The sequence below is a fragment of the Leucopleurus acutus genome, assembly GCF_964270905.1.
Source record: "Leucopleurus acutus genome assembly, chromosome: 19".
In the NCBI taxonomy this organism is placed as follows: Eukaryota; Metazoa; Chordata; class Mammalia; order Artiodactyla; family Delphinidae; genus Leucopleurus; species Leucopleurus acutus.
In genome coordinates this window covers 27447493-27469461 of record NC_139161.1, presented here as the reverse complement: position 1 = coordinate 27469461, position 21969 = coordinate 27447493, and the positions used below count along the sequence as shown (strand labels likewise).

The 21969-nt window shown below is 39.0% G+C and overlaps 1 protein-coding gene across 2 annotated transcripts in view; it reads right to left on the bottom strand.

Annotated features, from left to right (window-relative positions):
• The window catches only part of PPM1D (protein phosphatase, Mg2+/Mn2+ dependent 1D), a 49034-nt gene that overhangs the window by 15129 nt on the left and 11936 nt on the right, over nucleotides 1–21969 (bottom strand). Inside the window, exons 2-3 of one of the 2 annotated variants that reach the window (XM_082859920.1) lie at nucleotides 16262–16490; nucleotides 10210–10334 (exon numbers count right to left, since the gene is read on the bottom strand). In XM_082859920.1, the coding sequence (XP_082716046.1) occupies nucleotides 10210–10334; nucleotides 16262–16490 (354 nt within the window). The remainder of the gene's footprint in view (nucleotides 1–10209; nucleotides 10335–16261; nucleotides 16491–21969) is intronic. The other variant, XM_082859921.1, reaches the window with a different exon arrangement.

Sequence of the window (21969 nt, the reverse complement as noted above, 5' to 3'; positions counted from 1 at the left end):
CCACATGCTGTAGGGCAACTAAGCCCATGCACCACACCTACTGAGCACGTGAGCCACAACTAGAAAGAAGCCCGTGCGCCACAACAAGGAGCCTGTGTGCCGCAACGAAAGATCCCACATGCTGCAACAAAAATCCCATGACTAAGACCTGACGCAGGCAAAAATTTAAAAAATATATTTTAAAAAATAATATTATTATTACCTTATTTATATAGGCTGCACTGGGTCTTAGTTGCAACATGAGGGATCTTCAGTTGTGGCATGAGGACTTCTTAGTGGCGGCACGTGGACTCTTAGTTGCGGCATGCAAATGCTTAGTTGCAGCATGCATGCAGCATCTAGTTCCCAGACCAGGGATCAAACCTCAGCCCCCTCTTTGGGAGCGTGGAGTCTTACCCACTGGACCAGGAGGGAAGTCCCCCCAGATTCTGGGTTTTGAATGCAATTGCACTGAACCTATAGATCACTTCAGGGAGAAATGCCATCTTAACAATATTATATCTCCCAACCCAATAACATGGTGTATCTCCTATTTAATCTCCTGAGCATAAGGATATTCTCCTATGTAGCCACAGTCAGAAAATTTCATGTTGATCCAGTATTGTGTAATATAAAATCTATGTTCAAATTTCCCCAGTTATCCCAATAATGCCTTTTTTATTTTGGCCGCACCATGTGGCTTTCAGGATCTTAATTCCCCCAACAGGGACCGAACCCAGGCCCCCTCAGTGAAAGTGCCAAGTCCTAACCCCTGGATCACCAGGAAATTCCCGCAATAATGCTTTTTTAATATCCAGGATCCACTCAGGGATCATTCATTACATTCAGTTGTCATATTTTTTAGTTGTTTTTTAACCCAGAACAACTCTAGGTTTTGTGATTTGTTTTTGTCATTCATGACACTGACAGACAATTGTCAAAAGAGTCCAGGCCAGTTGTCTGCAGAGTGACCCTCAATTTGGATTTGTCTGACTGCTTCCTCGTGTCCGCAGGCTAGATATAAGGGTTTGTGTTCAGGTTAAACTTTTTTTTTGGCCAGAATACTACAATGCTGAAGTCATAGCCTTCTTAGTATGTCACATTAGGAGGCACAAAATGTCAGTCTGTCCTATTATTGGCAATGCCAAGCCTGATCATTCAGTTAAAGTGCTGCCTACCAGCACTGTAAAGATGCCCTAAGTAATCTATACGGTGATAGTTTGAGATTGTGTGAAATATCCTATTCCTCACCAAAATATGCCACATTTTAGCATTCATTAATGATTCTTCCACGAATCAAGTGCTATTGTGATGGTTGTAAACTGATGATAGAATTAGGACACTAACTACATTTATTAGTTGTCTTTCCTAAAGACGAACTTTCCATTGTTCTACCTCTTTATAATCTTTTTGTACCAGTATGGACTTAGGGATTCTTTTTTTCCTCATTATACTATAACTTATTCCTGTTATCGTTTTGATGCTCAAGTTGCTTTATATTTGCCGGTAAAAGTCCCTAGAATTAGAATTTTTAACGAACTCACCATATGATCTGTATTCATAGCTAGATTTAGGAACAGAAGATAGAGCCAGTTCCCTTATTTTGCCAGTTCAGGTAATCTACATGGCTTTACCTGAGATCAAATGAGTAAGAATCAGAATTGAACTAAGTATTTTATTATTGGCCTAGTGTTTGTACACCATTATAGGATCACAGGAATGTCATTCCTCTATATATTAAAGGGAGGGGCCTTGAACATTGTGGCAGAGGTTGGTTGCCTGCTCAATGGCCATTTCCCTTTTGTTTTCAGTAGGGGCACTGGAGTGATACCAGATGAGAAAGAGGCCTTTCTTCTGGTTTCAGTATGTTCTCTGCTTGCTGCTGGGGCATACTGCAGCCAGCAATGTGCAGGACACCTAGTGGTCCTTATCCTAGGGAATTTCAACATTCCTCCCCCACCCGCCTCCAGCTCTGTGAGTGGCTTCCCGTGGAGAGCTTCCCAGCAACTTTTGCCTCACCTAATCCATCCTCAAAACTGCAACCAAAATCATCTCTTTAAAACACAAATTTAAGATTGACGGTGGTGATGGTTGCACAACAATGTAAACGTACTTAATACCACTGAACTGTATACTTAAAATGGTTAAGATGGTAAATTTTGTTATATGTATTTTGCCATAATTAAAACACACACACACCCCTACCTAGTTATATGTTTCCCACCCCAATCTGCAATAGTTTACTCTTGCATAACTCTTAACCACAGCCTATAAAAATGCAGTATTTTCTGACTTTATCTATGCCTCTTGTTCCCATATCTTTGTTCCACCTACCCTTCATCAGAGTCCCTTATATTCACCATGCCTCCTCCTATCACAGAGCTGTTCACAAATGCAGTTCCTATGCCTAGAACACATTTTCTTCTTCTATTAACTTTTAGTAATTCTTAAGACCTCAGCTCAAACATCACTTCTCTGGCCTCTCCGGTTAGGTAAAATACTCCCATTTTAAGTTCCCATTAACAGATATACAAATAGTTAAGAGTTGTAATGTTTCAGTTCTTTTTGTGATCATTTGATGAATGCCTCTCCCCTCTCTAAACTGTAAGCTTCCATGAGGGCAAAGACCCTGTGCTTGGCACATACTGCACTCAAATATCTGTTCAATGAATAAATGAATTGCAAGACTCACATGCAATTCCATCAGACAGCCACTAGGAGACACCTTTGCTACATTTGCACTCAGGTAATTTTGATCATCATCAGTATAAATTTTGATAAGCAAACTTCTCTCTTTCCCAAAAAACTGGAAGAAAAATGACTATTAACCATAAGAGTGGTGCTAAATTCTATAATTTAATTTACTATGGGCCAATAAGAATTACCATGCAACAAGTTAAACTTAAAAAGAAAGCTAGAACTTAAATAGTTAACTTTTTCCCCCCAAGTGCCAAAATAAAGACAGGAAAAGTAATATGACAAAGCATTTCTTTCAGCTTAAATGTTCAAATCTAAAGGATATTCTCTTTTAAATGCTGTACGCCTTAAACTTATATACAGTGCTGTATGTCAGTTATAGCTCAATAAAGTTTAAAAAAATAAAAAAGATATTTGAGAAAATACGTGATAGAAAAATAAAATCAAGAGAAAAAGCAGAAGCAATTTTTTTCCATTACTAAAACAAAACCATCTCTCCCACGTCTTTTTATATGAAAATATTCATTTATTTCCATACATTTGTTTACAAAATTATGTTACAATAATGTAATTGTCATAGGAAATAACTATAGCAGTTGTATTTTATCTCCTACATGGAGTTTTCCCTGGTCTAGACGATCTTTCCCATCAACTGTTATTATTTCTTCCCTTTTAAAAATAACAGTAGCAAACCCTCTCTTGACGCTATTCTTTCTACTCCAGCTAAAGCCCCATCTCTTCCTTCCCAACCTAGGAAGAGTGTCTAAAACTTGCTATATCAAAACTTCCCCTTCTCACTCTTTCTTGAACCAACTCCAGTCACGATTGTGGTCTCAATATCCACCAAAAGCTACTTTGTCAAGGTCACCAATGACTTTCACATTGTTAAACCCAAAGGTCACTTCTCAGTCTTTCCTTTACCTGAACTATCAACAGTATTTGAAATTTTTTTTTAATTGAGGCATAACTGACATATAACGAGATACCTTCTTGAAACAGTTTCTTCTCTTGGCTTTCAGGACACTCTCCTGAACCTTCTTGTGTTTTACCTGTGGCTCTTTCTCAGTCTTGTTTTACCTGTTCTTCCATTCATGCCCCCACCTCCTAACAGTGACAATATCTCAGGGCTCAGTCACTGGACCCTTCCCTTTTCTTTTTTCCCCCCTTTTTTACCTACACTCAATCCCTTGATTCAGCCACAGACTGATATCTCTAGCCTGGCCCTCACCTAGTCAATTTTCATAACCAGAAGCCCAATGGATATCACCACTTTAATGTCTGATTAGCACCTTGAAGGTAAGTTGTCCAAAACTGAACTGACCTCCCCCTGCTACATATACTCTGGTCTTTGCTACATCAGTTAATGGCAACTCCACCTTTCAAGCTGCTCAGTTAAAAAAAAAAAATCATAAAAAGGACACTCTGTATTTGTTGTTCCTTCTGCCTAATATCTTGCCCCAAACACCCACAGACCTTGATGCCTCATCTCTTCACTCAAATGTCATCTTTTCAGACCTCCTCTGACCATCCCATTTATTTATTTGTTTGTTTTATTTTTGGTTGTGTTGGGTCTTCATTGCTTCTTGTGGGCTTTCTCTAATTGCAGAGAGAGGGGTCTACTCTTCGTTGCAGTGCACAGGCTTCTCATTGTGGTGGCTTCTCTTGTTGCAGAGCATGGGCTCTAGGCCAACGGGCTTCAGTAGTTGTGGCTCGTGGGCTCTAGAGCGCAGGCTCAGTAGTTGTGGCGCACGGGCTTAGTTGCTCCACGGCATGTGGGATCTTCTCGGACCAGGACTCAAACCCGTGTCCCCTGCATTGGCAGGTGGATTCTTAACCACTGTGCCACTACGGAAGTCCCCTGACAATCCCATTGAAAATTACACTCCCACCCCCACAACGTTTCCTGCTTTATTTTTCACATTAGCACTTTTTACTATATACCACAATATATATTCTACTTATTTATTTTAGTTTATCATCTGTTTCCCCTCACTAGAAAGTAAGTTCCATGGGTCCAGGAATTTTCACCTGTCCATTGCAGAATCCTCAGAACCTAGAGCAATACCTGGCACACAGCAGGCATTTAATAAATATTTGGTGAATGAATAAACAATCACAAAGAAGTGGGGACTCTGTATGTGGTTTTATCCATTTTTTTTTAAGTTTATTTCTTTTTTGGCTGCATTGGATCTTTGTTGTTGTGCACGGGCTTTCTCTAGTTGTGGCAAGTGGGGGCTACTCTTTGTTCTGGTGCGCAGGCTTCTCTTTGCGGTGGCTTCTTTTGTTGCTGAGCATGGGCTCTAGGCACGTGGGCTTCAGTAGTTGTGGCATGCGGGCTCAGTAGTTGTGGCTCACGGGCTTAGTTGCTCCGCGGCATGTGGGATCTTCCCAGACCAGGGATCGAACCCCTGTCCCCTGCATTCACAGGCGGATTCTTAACCACTGTGCCACCAGGGAAGTCCCTGCCAGCCTATTTTTAAAAACATTTCATCTGGAGATCATTTCAAATGTATAAAGCTATAAAAATAAAACTATGACAAAGAACACCGATCTTTACTCAGATTCATCTATTGTTGACATTTTGCCCCATTCGCTTGTTTTCAATCTACATATATATAAAGATTCTGGGGCTTCCCTGGTGGCGCAGTGGTTGAGAGTCCACCTGCCGATGCAGGGGACACGGGTTCGTGCCCCGGTCTGGGAAGATCCCACATGCCGTGGAGCGGCTGGGCCCGTGAGCCATGGCCGCTGAGCCTGCGCGTCCGGAGCCTGTGCTCCACAACGGGAGAGGCCACAACAGTGAGAGGCCCGTGTACCGAAAAAAAAAAAAAAAAAGATTCTGTGTGTATATATAAAAAATATTTTAAATAATGGTCCTTTATCCCTAAATACTTCAAAGTGTATTTTCTAAGAATAAGGACACTGCAGTTATCAGCTTCATAAATTTATATTAATATAATATTTACCTAATATACCGTCTACCATCCATATTCTGAATTATCAGATGGCCTAATAATATTCTTTATAGGATCCAGCCTAGGATCAGGAATAGCATATACTTGTAACATTTCTTTTCTTCTTCTTTTTTTCTTTACTTGTAACATTTCTTTAACCTCCTTTATCTAGATTGAGCCTATGCATTTTTGACCAGGGTACTACATAGAGGATATGTGTACCACACATCTGGAGGCATACAATGTCCAACTATTCCTCATTAGTGATGGTAACTGTCATCGCCCAGTCAAAGTGTCTGATTTCTCTACTCTCTAATTACTATTTTTTCTCTCTGGCAACTAAAAGTAGTTAAACAATGCTAAGATCTTGCTGCCTAAGTATTTTTGAATATTTGTATAATATACAAAATCGAGGACCACGCACATTATTTCTTTCTCTAGGTAGTTAACAAATGTTGAAACTAAGCTAAGAAGAAAAACAGCATCACATCAATCAAGATCTCTCTCTCTAAATACACACCAATCTATTAATCAGTACCTTTTGTATTGATAAATACATTTCACCAACAACTCATCTAATGCTATTATTCAGTCTCCATTTCCCCACCCTTACACCATCCCAATAAAAACCAACAGAGTACATAAAAGAGGAACTTGACCTGGTAGCAGTTCATAAGAGAAATATCTAGAGATCTGAGCTTAATAAGCCAACTAATGTGTTAAGATTACAAAAAGCTAATGACAGGATTCTTGGACTCCATTATTAGAAGTACAATGTTCAGGTAGCAGGAACTAAATATTTCCATTGTACTTCAAACTGGTCAGACCACATCTTGCAGTGTCCTCAATTCCCAAATCACGTTTATTGAAGGAAACATCTAGAGGAATACGACAAGAGTAATGAAGGGTCTGAAATTAGCCTAGAGAAACATGCTAGCCAATTCTGAATAGGTAAATGACTGTCATTATGCAAAAAGAAAAGGAAGTACACTGCCCTGTCTGAAAGCTTCATGGAAGCAGATTTTAACTCACAGAATTGTCTAATAATACAAGAATTTCTACTTTGAAACATTAAGGAAAGATTACTGAAGATATTCAAGCAGGTTGAATTACTTCTTGTCTGAATTACTCCAGAGCTATATCTGAACTAAGTAGGAATGTCTGAAACAGGAAAACCAGTTGGTTTTTCTGCTCTTTTTGCCACTCCATCACCTGTTCCTTCTCTTCCTCTCCACAATCACTTAAGGGTTTCAAGGCTTACTTGAAATGCTTGGTGCACACACACTTAACATATACAAAATAAACTGGCATCTACTTTCTAAACTGAAGGTTCACCTTACTTTTGAACCTGGAGTAAGACCTTGCCCTCAGTCCGTGTTGAGTTCCCCACAAAAATTCCCTCTATTTCTTTAGTAATATTAATTCCTTGCCTCCCATGCCTTCCTCCTAAGCTCACTAATGTTACAAATGGCAACAGTTAACTGGAAATTTACCATCTACCTGAAGTGTCAATAGCAGCTGACTATCTGTCATCCACCTTGCCCCCTTTTTCTCCTTGCTAACAATTGGAGGATCAATTATATCACATGTATACTATGAATGAATGGCTTGGGAAACTCAGACAAAAATCTGTAAAATATGTAAAGTGCTCAGAATACCGCTACAGGTCCCTAAATGGGACCCTGGCCTCCAATTTTATTACCCTATAATTTTAGCCATTATGATCTTTTAAAAACAAGCTGGATCAGCTAAAATGATCCTTTAAAAACATACTGGATCATGTCACTGCCCTACTTCAGTACACAACAGTAATAAAAACAACTAACATTTACAGAGCACTTACTATGTGCCAGGCACTATTTTAAGCACTTTACACGTGCTAAGTTACCCAATACTCATGACAGTATGAAGCAGGCCCCACTTTACAGCTGAAAAAACTGTGCCACAATATATTAAGTAATTTGCCCAAGTTTGTACAGTAAATAACAGCACTGGGATTGGAAACTAGGAATTTTGGCTCCAAAGGCTACCTCTTAACCACTATGGCTTACTTCCTCTCCTATTCTTCAATCCCTTCCCAAAAGCATTTAAAATAAAATTCCTTATCATGGTCTAGAAAGCCTTGCAGGATTTAGTTCTTGCCTACCACTGGTAATGTCTTCACCAAACTCCTTACCTTAGCCTGCACCACCCTCTTAATCAGGCAAGTGTCCTCATCCCCGCCTTCATCTTACATCTCTACCTCCTCTCTCTCACACTGGCTTCATTCTTGGTCCTTAAAGACAGCAAGTCCTTTCCTTTCTGCATTAGGATTCATTGCTAACAAACAACAATTTCCAGCTCAGGTTAACCTAGGCCAAAAAGGCAACTCAGAAGAAAATCAAGTAGCTCACACGGTAGACAAGAAGCTGGAGAACCAGGCAAGGAGACAGGGCAATTCCAAACAACTAGGCAGGAAAACCCAACCACATCAATGCGCACTGCCAAAGGAGGTCAGTATCACTAGGATGAATTCATTCCAACCACGTTTTTGGTTTTTAATGTTTATACTTTCTAGATTCACAACTCAAAATCATGGAACAGGGAATCTAACTGATCTAGCTGGGGCCATATGCCTGACCTTTTATGTTTTATAAAAGGACCCTGAATAGGAATGTCTAAACTAAAACTGCACATAGTAGGGGAGATACAGTTTCCCAAAAGGAAGTCAGGGCATTATTCAGTAGGAAAAAAGAATATATGCTACACAACCTGCACCACCATCCCTCCAAAATCAAATGTCCACTAATTGCCTAACAGCCTTTGCAAGTGCTATGGCTTTGCTTTGACTTGGCCCCTTCTCCTCCTTTTAGGTCTTACTCACTCAAAATATCACTTTTTAAAAGAATGTTCCTTGGGCTTCCCTGATGGCACAGTGGTTAAGAATCTGCCTGCCAATGCTGGGACACGGGTTCAAGCCCTGGTCTGGGAAGATCCCGCATGCCGCAGAGCAACTAAGCCTGTGTGCCACAACTACTAAGCCTGCGCTCCAGAGCCCGTGAGACACAACTACTGAGCCTGAGTGCCACAACTACTGAAGCCCGCGCGCCTAGAGCCCGCGCTCCGCAACAAGAGGAGCCACCGCAATAAGAAGCCCGCGCACCGCAACGAAGAGTAGCCCCCGCCCGCCGCAACCAGAGAAAGCCCGCGCACAGCAATGAAGACCCAACGCAGCCAAAAATAAATAAATTTATTAAAAAATAAATAAATAAAAGAATGTTCCTTAATCATCCTCTCCAAAGTAGCCCTCCTCTGCTACCCACTATCCCTCCCACCAATCAGTGGCATATCATACTGTTTAATTCCTTTATAATGCTTTTTAAAATAATTTTCTCATTTGTTTATTATCTATTCTCCCCATTAGATTATAGGCTCCATGAATATTGGGACTATATGTATATGATCACCAAAGATGAACAAAGATAGTAACATGATAGGTAGCATGATCTTTTAAAAATGCAAATCAGATAATGTTACTCCTTAGCTTAATATCCTTCAATGTTTCCCAGTGCCCTTAGACTAGAATGAAAACATCTGTGGCTCATGTTTGCCTCCTTAACTCCTGCCTTTTGATAATTCCTACAACAGGCCACGCTGTTTCCCAATTCAGGAACCATGCCTAGAATATTCAACAGGCTCTTCACAAGAATAACTCCTTCTCAGCCATCAAATCTCAGATAAAATAACACTTCCTAAAAGGATCATTTCCATCACACTATCTAAAATAGCTTTTACCTTCTAAATTATTCTTTATCATAGGACTTTCATATTTCCTAACCTGTAATTATTTCATTTACAAGCTTACTTTTTAAAAAACTAAAGTATAATTGACTTGCAATGTTATATTACTTTCAGGACAAGTTTCCTTCTTTATTGCCCATCTCCCCAACTACTTAGTCTTGCTCCCTGAGGGCAGAGTCTATCTGTATAATCTCTCCAAAGCCTAAGGCAGTACCTGGCACCAAGTCAGTTCTCAAGTATCTGTTAGAGGAAGAAGGAGAGAAGGGAAAAAGTGGTGTTTTCTAAAAGAAATTTTCCTTAGAAGAAAATTTAATTAGTACATCCAAGGTAAGGTATTTCTATAGCTATAATCCTCTAGCCTTCCTTTCAAAACCAGGTAGAACAGAAAATAAGCATGTTTATTTTGTCATGTACAATTTACTTTGCTAGCTAATGAAAAAAAAGAGCTTTGAAGGCTCTGAAGAGAAATATGAAGGGCTGAAGTAGGGAAGGACATTTAGAAATAGTTTTACGGCTAACATCAAGCGTAGGCATACATTTACTTCCCTAGAAATAAATGGGAACTAGCAAAACATTGAACATAACTCATGATCAAAGAGCAATTGGCACTGAAACCCATACTTTAATTAGGTTTTCAATCATTTACTATAATTAGGTTTTCAATCATTTACTATAATGTCATATTTATACCTTCATTACGTGCCAAATGAGGGTTTAATTCTCAGTCTTCTCTTTTATTTTACCACCATATATTATAGAAAATCCAAGATGATTTCACCAAATATTAAGTCCTACTTACCAAGTGCTCTTGCTACTGCCAGAAATGGAATCTGGTCAATGACTGTGCTCCTTCTCACAGGTCCACTGTGAGTGAGCCGAGGTCGTTTCCAAACTACACGATTCACCCCAGACTTGTTCATCACGCTAAAAAATAGAGTTCACATAGATACTCTAAATGATTAAAATATAACAACTAAAGTAGTTTAACGTGTTAAATAGCTAATAAAATCAGATTATTGCAAAATAATGACTTATCTGTTTCAGATACAAAGATGCATAAACCAAAGCTCCTGTTCAGAAGGCAAAGACAAAATAGGGTAGATTAAGATGAAAATTTGGAGGTTATTGAGGTAGGCTAGACAGAATGGAATGAAAGCAATGGGAATAGAAATGAGTAGATATCATGTATGTAAAAAAGCAAGATAATTTTTTTTTAAGATCCAATGACAGGCACACACACACACACACACACACACACACACACAAATGGAAATACACAGAAATAGACTACTGCAATAGGACATAATACATTTTTTCCTTTTCAAATCCATTTCAGTGGGATTCAGTGGTCTTAGTAATTTCTGCTACAATATTCATTTTGTGTTTCTTTTGGATTTTTTTAAAACATCTTTATTGGAGTATAATTGCTTTACAATGTTGTGTTAGTTTCTGCTGTATAACAAAGTGAATCAGCTATATGTTTACATATACCCCCATATCCTCTCCCTCCCACCCTCCCTATCCCACCCCTCTAGGTGGTCACAAAGCACCGAGCTGACCTCCCTGTGCTATGCAGCTGCTTCCCACTAGCTATCTATTTTACATTTGGTAGTATATATATATCCATGCTACTCTCCCACTTCGTTCCAGGTTACCCTTCCCCCTCCCCGTGTCCTCAAGTCCATTCGCTACGTCTGTGTCTTTTCTCTTTTTTTAAAATAAATAAATTTATTTATGTATTTATTTATTTTGGGCTGTGTTGGGTTTTTGTTGCTGTGCACGGGCTTTCTCTAGTTGCAGCGAGAGGGGGCCACCCTTCATTGTGGTGAGCAGGCTTCTCATTGCGGTGGCCTCTCCTGTTGTGGAGCACGGGCTCTAGGCATGCAGGGTTCAGTAGTTGTGGCTCGCGGGCTCTAGGGCACAGTCTCAGTAGTTGTGGCACATGGGCTTAGCTGCACCACAGCATGTGGGATCTTCCCAGACCAGGGATCGAACCCGTGTCTCCTGCATTGGCAGGTGGATTCTTAACCACTGCGCCATCAGGGAAGTCCTATGTCTGCTTCTTTATTCCTGTCCTGCCCCTAGGTTCTTCAGAACCTTTTTTTTTTTTTTTTTAGATTCCATATATATGTGTTAGCATACAGTATTTGTTTTTCTCTTTCTGACTTACTCCACTCTGTACAACAGACTCTAGGTTCATCCACCTCACTACAAATAACTCAATTTCATTTCTTTTTATGGCTCAGTAATATTCCATTGTATATATGTGCCACATCTTCTTTATTCATTCAGCTGTTGATGGACACTTAGGTTGCTTCCATGTCCTGGCTATTGTAAATGGTGCTGCAATCAACATTATAGTATATGACTCTAAAAAAGCAAGAAAATTTGATAACTAAAAAAACTGAGGGGAGGAAGAAGTGGTTAAAATTGAAGAGGGATTACATAATGATAAAAGAAATTGAAAATGTTGTATACTTTTTGAAGGATTTAGGGGTATTGAAAATAGAACTTCAATTTTAATATTTTTGATCTGAGGAATTAATAATAAATTTCTCAATAGAAGTACCTATGTATTTAGATATGTTTGTATTTAGAAGTGAGACTAGACTTTGGAAACAGATCAGCTGTAGAAATATAGATTGGGGGGTTACACAACAAGAAAACCCGCCTAGAAATTTGGTGTTGGAGCAACAGAAATCTGTAATTAATACACAAGAAGTCAGTACACTCCAGGGTGCCTAAAACATTGAGATATAGTCAAATATTGCAGCAAAAAAGTAATAAAACTCAACAGAGATGGTCTCTCAACCTATGCCTGAACGACTGAAATGGGAAACTGGCCCTTAAATCAATTTAACCATAATCTGCCTGGAATTTTAAAAAATAAATAAACAGAAGAAAAATGTTCCCCTGGAAGGCTTTAAAAAGGTGAGGGGAAGAGTGGCAAAGAGCATTCCCAAGAAACAGTATTAGCCTGCCTGATATTAGGTTCACCTGACAGATACATGCATAAGACACAAGTGGATTCTGAACTCTCAAAGATAGATGACATTAAGAACTGAATTAAGTCTTCACACTAAGGTCCCACGTGCACACTGAAACCCTCTGATTATAATCTGAAATTTCATTTCATCTATGGCAGGCCAGCTGACATTAATATGTGGTCTTCTTGTCAGTTACTGTTCTCAATTATTAATGAGTACTATGACATCCTGATGTATACATGAGTCTCTTAATAGCTTACTATGTTGACTGTGAGTAGTATGACTCTGTCCCCGTAAACCTGATGAACACTGAAACTAAACTGGCTTCAAGATATGGAAAGCTGAAGACAGGACAGATAGTGGTGACCATCTCCACAGGAATGTCAGTATGAAATGCTGTAGACCTCAGCAGCAGCCTCCAAGTTAACCTCCATCTGTGGCTTTTCTATTTCTGCTCTAACTTCAAAGGAATGAAGATACTAGGGAGAAGAGATAACAAATGGAATACAAGTTCTAAGAGAACCAAAATAAAGGCATAAACCTTCATAAATGAGAAAAAAAATCTTCCTCTGAGCCCAGAAAAACATGAATATGACAGAAGGAGAACAGCCTCAATCATCTTTCTTAAGTAGAAAACAAGCTCATGAGACAAGGGCAGGCCAGGAGATTTGAGCAGCTCTGTCTCATGAAACTTCCTGCAGTGATGGAAATGTTCACTAGGCACAGTCTGATACAGCAGGCACTAGCCATGTCCGCCAACTGAGCACTGTCAATGTGACTAGTGCAAATGAGGAACTCAATTTTTAATTTAATTAATTTATATTTAAATTCAAACAGTTATATGTGGTTAGTGGCTACTATACTGGACAGAACAGGGGGGAATGCAGCAAGTACAGGATGAGCAGAAAACTTTGTCAACATTAACCTAGAAGAGAAATTCAAGAGAGGTGTTCATTTACTAGCCCTTTTGGGAATTAGTTTAATTTGTAATACTGAAAGCAACATTGTTCTTGGTCATAGTAAGAGTATCGAAGGCCATCACTCTGTTATTTTATGCTTTCTTCAATGCTGATCCTCAAAAAGCAAACAGGAGAGTAAAGATTGAATCTACAATTCACAAGAATCTGTGAAACATAAGAGTTCCAGGAGAAGAGACACCAACATTCTGCCTTCCTAACACCTTATGCCCTATTGTTCTTTCCTAAACCAGCTCCCTAAAAAGTAAGGCTTAATACTTAAGTAATTACAGTACCTACGCAAATTGCTTCCAACATAACTCTCCTAGGAGCTCTCTAGATATTAATATTCAAAGATATTATGGTCTTTGTGTTTCTCAGAAACAAATGACAAAATAAGGGCACTGGCTAAAACAAAGTTTTAAATCCAGAATCAAAAAACCAAAGAAATGTTGCAAAAGATGCTGCTTTTATTGCACTTCCTGCTGTTGTCCTGCATGACTAATGGCATACACAAAGGATCAGCCTGATATGCAAAAGGCTGACTGAGCAGCAACAGAAGGCTGGAAAAACAGAGCACTGGCCAGTTGCCCAGGGTGAGGACAGAGGGAAAGGAGTAAATAACTTACAATAAAACAGTTGAGGGACTTCCCTGGTGGCACAGTGGTTAAGAATCCGCCTGCCAATGCAGGGGACATGGGTTCAAGCCCTGGTCCAGGAAGATCCCACATGCCGTGGAGCAACTAAGCCCGTGTGCCACAGCTACTGAGCCTGTGCTCTAGAGCCCATGAGCCACAACTAATGAGCCCACGTGCCACAACTACTGAAGCCTGCGTGCCCAGAGCCCGTGCTCCACAACAAGAGAAGCCACCACAATGAGAAGTCTGCGCTCGGCAACGAAGCGTAGCCCCCGCTCACCGCAACTAGAGAAGGCCCGCACACAGCAACGAAGACCCAACACAGCCAACAATAAATAAATAAATAAATATTTATTTATTTTAAAAATAAAAAAAAAAACAGTTCAATTTGTGCAAAAAGACACCTGCTTTCAAATGGCAAACAGCATCTGTCCAACTATCCAGATGCTATTTTAAGTAACAGGACAAAAAAATAAACTCTAAAAGAAGTTATTAAAATAAAAATAATTTTAATATTCATAGTGAAAAATAAAGAACAGTCAAGAAAAATATTTTTTTAAAGACTAATGAGAGGAGTCAGGCCTACCAATATTAAAAATTAAAATAAAGCCTCAATTTAAAATAATATGGGCTTCCCTGGTGGTGCAGTGGTTAAGAATCCGCCTGCCAATGCAGTGGACACGGGTTCGAGCAGCAATGAAGACCCAACGCAGCCAAAAATAAATAAATAAATTTATTAAAATAAAAATAAATAAATTTATTAAAATAAAAATAAATAAAATAAGTATGGTACTGGTGCACGAATATACAGTATTAAAAAAAGAAAGCCCAGGGGCTTCCCTGGTGGCACAGTGGTTGAGAGTCCACCTGCTGAAGCAGGGGACACGGGTTCGTGCCCCGGTCCGGGAAGATCCCACATGCCACGGAGCGGCTGGGCCCGTGAGCCATGGCCGCTGAGCCTGCGCGTCCAGAGCCTGTGCTCCGCAACAGGAGAGGCCACAACAGTGAGAGGCCCCAGTACCACAAAAAAAAAAAAAAGCAAGAAAGAGAGGAGGGACTTCCCTGGTGATCCAGTGGTAAAGAATCCGCCTTCCAATGCAGGGGACACAGGTTCAATCCCTTGTCAGGGAACTAAGGTCCCACACGCTGTGGGGCAACTAAGCCTGCACACCATAACTACTGAGCTCGCGCATCTCAACGAGAGAGGCCACGTGCCACAAACTAAAGAGCCCACCCACTGCTCTGGAGCCCGCGCCATAAATAGAGAGAAGCCTGTATACCATAATGAAAGATCCTGCATGCCGCAACTAAGACCCGATGCAGCCGAAAAGAAAAAACAACGACAAAAACCTGGGGCTTCTTAAAAAAAAAGCAAGAAAGAGGAGGCAAGTAATAATATCATTGTAAGACTTGAGTTAGAATGATTATTTAGAAAACACCAGACTCTGTTTAACTTGCCTTAATCCTTGATTTTTAAAAATTAGTATTGGAATAATTTTTAAATTTTCTTATGTTACTCATTCCTCTGATTTTTAGAATAATCTTACATTTTAGTTTGTAGCATAAAAATATGCTGAAGTCAAATTCAGTTCATAGTTTACAAACTATCTCAATACATATTGAGACAATAAGTTGAAACAGAGGTTTGCAGCATATATGACTCAGAAATAAAAGGGAAAAACTGAAAGCTAATTCTAACAAAATTCTATTCCCAAATACAGATTCAAATTGTTCTACTCTGGGGGACTTCCCCAGAGTAGGTGGTCCAGTGGGTAGGACTCGAAGCTCCCAGTGCAAGGGGCCCAGGTTCGATCCCTGATGGGGGAACTAGATCCTGCATGCATGCCGCAACAAAGACGACCTAAGACCCAGCGCAGCCTAAAGAAATAAATATCAAATTGTTCTACTCTGGAACTATAAGGGCTGCTCTGTCCAGATTCTGAAGGGCATGCTGATCAGTATTTATGTAAAAGGTTTTAAATAAATCCTTGTATGTTTTGTTACTTGAGTAACAAAATTATTATTAGTTATATTATTATTAGTATTTAATAATAATAATATTAAAATATTATTTCCCTTTGGAGCCATTATCAGAAATAAAACAGTCAACTCAAAATAATAAGATAAATATGAACATACATAAGTACTTCATCAGGCAAACTGAAAATCTGTAACTTCATTAAAAGGGAGGAGTAGGTCAATCTGGTAAATAAAGCAGAAAACGACTAAATAGAACCAAGAGAAGAAAGACAAAATAGGACAATAATTACCTCCCACCAAGTCCTTCAATTCGTTCTCTTTCCTTGGGAAGTTCTGGCTTATGGTCCTGTGTCACCTCCACAGCTCTGATAAAATCATCCTTTGGGTCATCCTGAATTCCAAGAACCACCCCTGAGTCACCCACATGAGCTACATACATCTTCAGGCCCCGTATGATGACCACACTGGCAGTTGTCCCTGACGTGCTGGGAAGACCTGTCATAGTCTTTGGCCATTCTGCTGTAATAAAAAATAAAACATTTTACTCTTTCAGGTGTATACATTAATCCTGTGGCAGAATAAAAATGCCAACATATGCTGAATTAGCATGTTAAATTTTGAATTAGCATAGGAAAATATTTAAGAAAAATATTTTGAAAGCTATTAAAGAAGGACTTGTATTAATCCCTTCATTCACATATTAATAAATTAATTTTATAAATAATGCAATTATATTATGACCATCAAGCTGATCCTAGGAGAAAAATGTTACAGCACAGATTTACTAATTCCACATAAGTCTTAGTCTTAATTACATTTAGTGGCAAGGATATGTTAAAAGTTTTGATACCATACTGCTAGCAGCTTATCATCTGTTTATTAATTTCACTTCAAGAAGATTTTCAGAAAAAGCTAATGGATTTGTTTTTAAAACAACTGTTGAATATTCATAATCTAATAAATAACATTTATTGAGCACTTACTGGATACCACTTTCTGTGCTAAGAGCTTTACATGTATTGTATTATCTCATATAATACTAATAAACCTAAGTGATAGGTAAGATTAGTTCCATTATTTTCATTTTGCAGATAAGGAAACCAAAACTTTGAATGGTTAAGAAATTTGCTCAAAATAACTCAAGTATTTTAAGTGGCAAAGATCCCATATACCTAATTCCAAAACCTATACTGACTGACTATATTCACTATCATTTAAAATTCTGAAATATTCTGTAATATTAAACTTCAAGTTACAGTTAAAGACAGCAAACTAAGTCCAAACACTGACATATTCTCCCCACCAAAATCCTACTGAAAGGACAGAATATAAATATTAGAAAAAGTCCAGAGCAGTCATGAAACACAGAGAAGGGTCATAAGAAAATCTGAGGAATTCCTGGAATTTTAAACAAATGGAATTATACTGAGGGAAAAATCAGAATGCAAAATTTGTAATCCAACATAAGGAAAAAGCACAGTCAGTAAAGGAGGCAGTACATCAGTATTCCCCATTAACAGAGTTCCAGAAAAGTTCAAACTCAGAGGCAGTGGCAAAGGCTGAAGTCAGGAATGGGTGGTAGAAGCCTGGCAGATTCATTTAAAACTGCAGGAGCTAGGTCAGTGCCTAAATTCCCTGCATGGTAAAAGGTGAAACATTTAAGTTCCTAAGATGCCAGTAACTATAATACCTCTCTTTTAAGAAAAGTGGTGCATCAGCTGATAGGAACAACAGGGTCTCAAAGGGGATGTGGTAGAAGAAATAAGCCCCCTCCCCAAATGGACGGGTGCCACACAACTTTTATAGCCACAAGCCTTCTCTAATATATTTGGGCTAACTAGTTCTTTTCTTTTCCAATATTATATATGCTGAAAAGCCATCTCTTGAACACTACAGTGCATCTCCCCATCCCATCCCATCCCACAGATGGAACCCACCCTCCAGAGTGACCTGTCACTCACAACAGAGGGTTGCTTGCAGTATACGAAATAATGACCTTCACAAATGCTAAGGGAAACCACAACAGCTACCAATATTGATGAAGCTAGAAATTCACACACACAGGCATATACACATGTAAAACTATCAGCAACAGCACCAGACACATAGTTTGTGCTCAATAAACATTAGTTTTTGTTGTTATCACCATTATGTATTTAAGAAAAGCAACCAGCCTGAGAGGCACCAAGTGGAGTCGCCGAAACAAAGAAACAAAAAAAGGCCCTAAAGAAAACATTTGTGGATAGATTACTGGCATTGATAAAGTTCAATAAGGCTACTGGATATAAGTAGTTATATAAAATATGAATTCTATTTTTGTAAAACAGCAACAAAAAATTACAAAATGTAACTTAAAGAAAAAAGATCCCATTCACAATAACAGTGAAAGGTGTGATATATCTGCCAACAATGCTAACAAATCTCTAATAAGACCTGTATGGAAAAGTTGTAAGCCAGTGAACAAATACAACAGTGAGCACAGAGACAGATCCATGCATATTCAGACACTTGATATATGAACAGTGGAGAAAGGACAGTCAATAATTGGAACCGGGATAAAATTATAAAAAAACAACAACAACAACTTTGGGTCCCTGATGCCAAACACACACACACACACGCACACACAAAATCAATTCCAGGTACATTAAAGACCTGACGTGAAAAGCAAAGCTAAAATGCTTAGATAATGCACAATAAAGTACATTTACGATCTCAAGGTGGGGAAGGATTTCCGAAAGACAAAGAATGCACTAGCCATATAAGAAAATGATTGTGAAGTTGTAGTACCATCAAAATTAAGAATTTCTGTTTATCAAAAGATATGATTACTAGAGTGAAAAGACAACTCACAGAATGGAAGATGATATATTTATAATATATACACACCAAAAGAATGGTATCCAGAATATATAAAATGCTAAAACAAATCAAATCAAGAAGACTACTCAATAGAAAAACGGATAAAGGTCCTGAACAGGCTTTTACAAATGAGGAAATCCAAAGAGCCAAAAAGCATGCAGAGGTGTTTGGCTTCTTTAATCATCACGGAAATACAAATTAAAAGCCATAATGAGGACTTCCCTGGTGGCACAGTGGTTAAGAATCTGCCTGTCAATGGAGGGGACACGGGTTCGAGCCCTGGTCTGGGAAGATCCCACATGCCGCGGAGCAACTAAACCCGTGTGCCACAACTACTGAGCCTGCGCTCTAAATCCCGTGAGCCACAACTACTGAAGCCCGCGATCCACAACTACTGAAGCCCGCGCCCCTAGAGCCCGTGCTCTGCAACAAGGGAAACCACCGCAATGAGAAGCCTGTGCACCACAATGAAGAGTAGCCCCTGCTCGCCGCAACTAGAGAAAAGCCCGTGCTCAGCAATGAAGACCCAACGCAGCCATAAACAAATAACTCAATAAATAAATAAATAAAAGCTATAATGAGATACCACAACATAATTATCAGATTGCTGCATAAATTAAAGTTTGACAAGAGTTAAGGTAAGAATGTGGAGTAACATGTTCTATCATCAACTACTGGTAGGAGTATAAACTGGTACAACTACTTTAAAAAACATCTAGGCATTATATGGTAAAGGTGAAGATATGTATACTCTTGACTACTCACTACCCATTGGTATATAGCATAAATTCATGACACACAATACATATGAATGTCCATACCAGCACTGTTCATATGGACTAAAAACGGGCAACAGCTCAAATGTCCTTCAACATAACAACAGACTATATTACATATAATGGGTGAGAATCTTACAAGAAGGATGAGATAAAAGAATACATTCAGCATGATTTTCTTCAGAAAAAAAAAACTATCATGTTTACAGAAAAGAGGTAAAACTATTAAGAAAAATAAGTAAATCACTACAGACCTATAATCACAAAAGTCAAGCTTGTGGTTGCCTCTTGGGGGACGACAGAAATATGAGATCAGAAAGGGCATACAGGGGCTTCTGGTGTACAGGCAATGTTCTCTTTTGTAACTGGATGGTATTCATTTTATGATTATTTATTAAAGTGTACATTTATGTTTCATGACCTTTTATGTATGCATGCTATGTTATATTTCACACCTTTTTTAAGTTAAAAGAAAAACAAGCAGCAGGAAGAAGCCTTCAATTTTACAAACATAGATCACAGCAGACAGTTCCCTAGCCCATGCAGTTTTGCAGTCTGGTTACAGACGTCATTTCCAGAAGCCCAGCATAGAATATGGTGTATGTTTCTTTAGTCCTTTCAATTATTTTATGGGTTAACTGTAGCTCTTGCTAAAACATTTTCTTTTTTCCTTTTTTTTTAAAAAAACAAACAAACTAGAAAACATGGTTTTCTGCAGCTAAGAACCTGAAAAAAAAATCTATTATCATAATAAATGCAAACGAGGTGAACTCCCAGAAACAAGGGTTCTTAACTACATTCAGAAAATAAAATTTACCTACAGCATACAAGTAATTTAGCTGTTTGCAAAAAGCACCTAAAACAAGATGAAAAAGAGCTAAAAATAAAAAGGATATTCAAAGCAATGTTAATATTTAAATCACATTTTTTGTCAAAAGCACTAACATATTATGAAAGAAATTCCGCAATGATCTAAAAATACTGAATAATCCATGCTTTCCCTATTCATTTGAAATGTCACCTTTTATCATATGTTACATTTTGCCTCAGATCTATTTCTGGACTCATCCTACTAATCTATTTATGGTGCTTTTTAATAATAGGGAGTTTAAGTATCCGCCAATTATTCTTCTTTTTCAATATTCTCTTAAGTATTTTTCCATATGAACTTCAGAAGCAACTTGTAAAATTAAAAAACAAACCCTGTGGAGGTTCTGATTGAAACTGCAATAAATTTATATATTAAGGAACCTACCTCTTTAATTTGTCTTCCTTAGTTAGCCTTCCTTGTTTTCTACTTTACATTTTAATCTTTTAATTTAAAAAAATGACTTAAAACTAGGAGCATATTAAAAAGACAGTATCAGATAGTATATGAACTCTGACATAAGTATCCTTTAGGAAATGTGCATAAGTCATTAAAACAAAGACTAGGGGACTTCCCTGGTGGCGCAGTGGTTAAGGATCTGCCTGCCAATGCATGGGACACAGGTTCGTGCCCTGGTCCGGGAAGATCCCACATGCCTCGGAGCTACTAAGCCCGTGCACCACAACTACTGAGACTGCACTCTAGAGCGCGCAAACCACAACTACTGAATCCTGCACGCCTAGATCCCGTGCTCCGCAACAAGAGAAGCCACTGCAATGAGAAGCCTGCACAACACAACAAAGAGTAGTCCCCTCTCGCCACAACTAGAAAAATCCTGTGTGCAGCAGTGAAGACCCAGTGCAGCCAAAAATAAATAAATAAAATAAATTGAAAAAAAATCATTGTTATAAAAAAAAGTGATTTATGTATTTTTTTCCCCCGCTTTGGCCATGCCACACGGCATGTGGCATCTTAGTTCCCCCATCAGGGATTGAACCGGTGCCCCCTGCAGTGGAAGCGCGGAGTCCTTTTTTTCCTTAATTTTTTTTTATTATTATTATTATTTGCCGGGTGGGGGGGCTGCGTTGGGTCTTCGCTGCTGTGTGCGGGCATTCTCTATTTGTGGCGAGAGGGGGCTACTCTAAGTTGCGGTGCACAGCCTCCTCATTGCGGTGGCTTCTCTTGTCGTGGAGCACAGGCTCTAGGTGCACAGGCTTCAGTAGTTGTGGCTCGCAGGCTCTAGAGCGCGGGCTCAGTAGTTGTGGCGCACGGGCTTAGTTGCTCCGTGGCATGTGAGATCTTCCTGGACCAGGGCTTGAACCCGTGTCTCCAGCATTGGCAGGCAGATTCTTTTTTTTTCCTAAATAGATTTTATTTATTTATTTATTTGTTTGTTTGTTTATTTATTGCTTGCTTGCTTGCTTGCTTGATTGGCTGTGTTGGGTCTTCGTTGCTGTGTGCGGGCTTTCTTTAGTGGCGGCGAGCCAGGGCT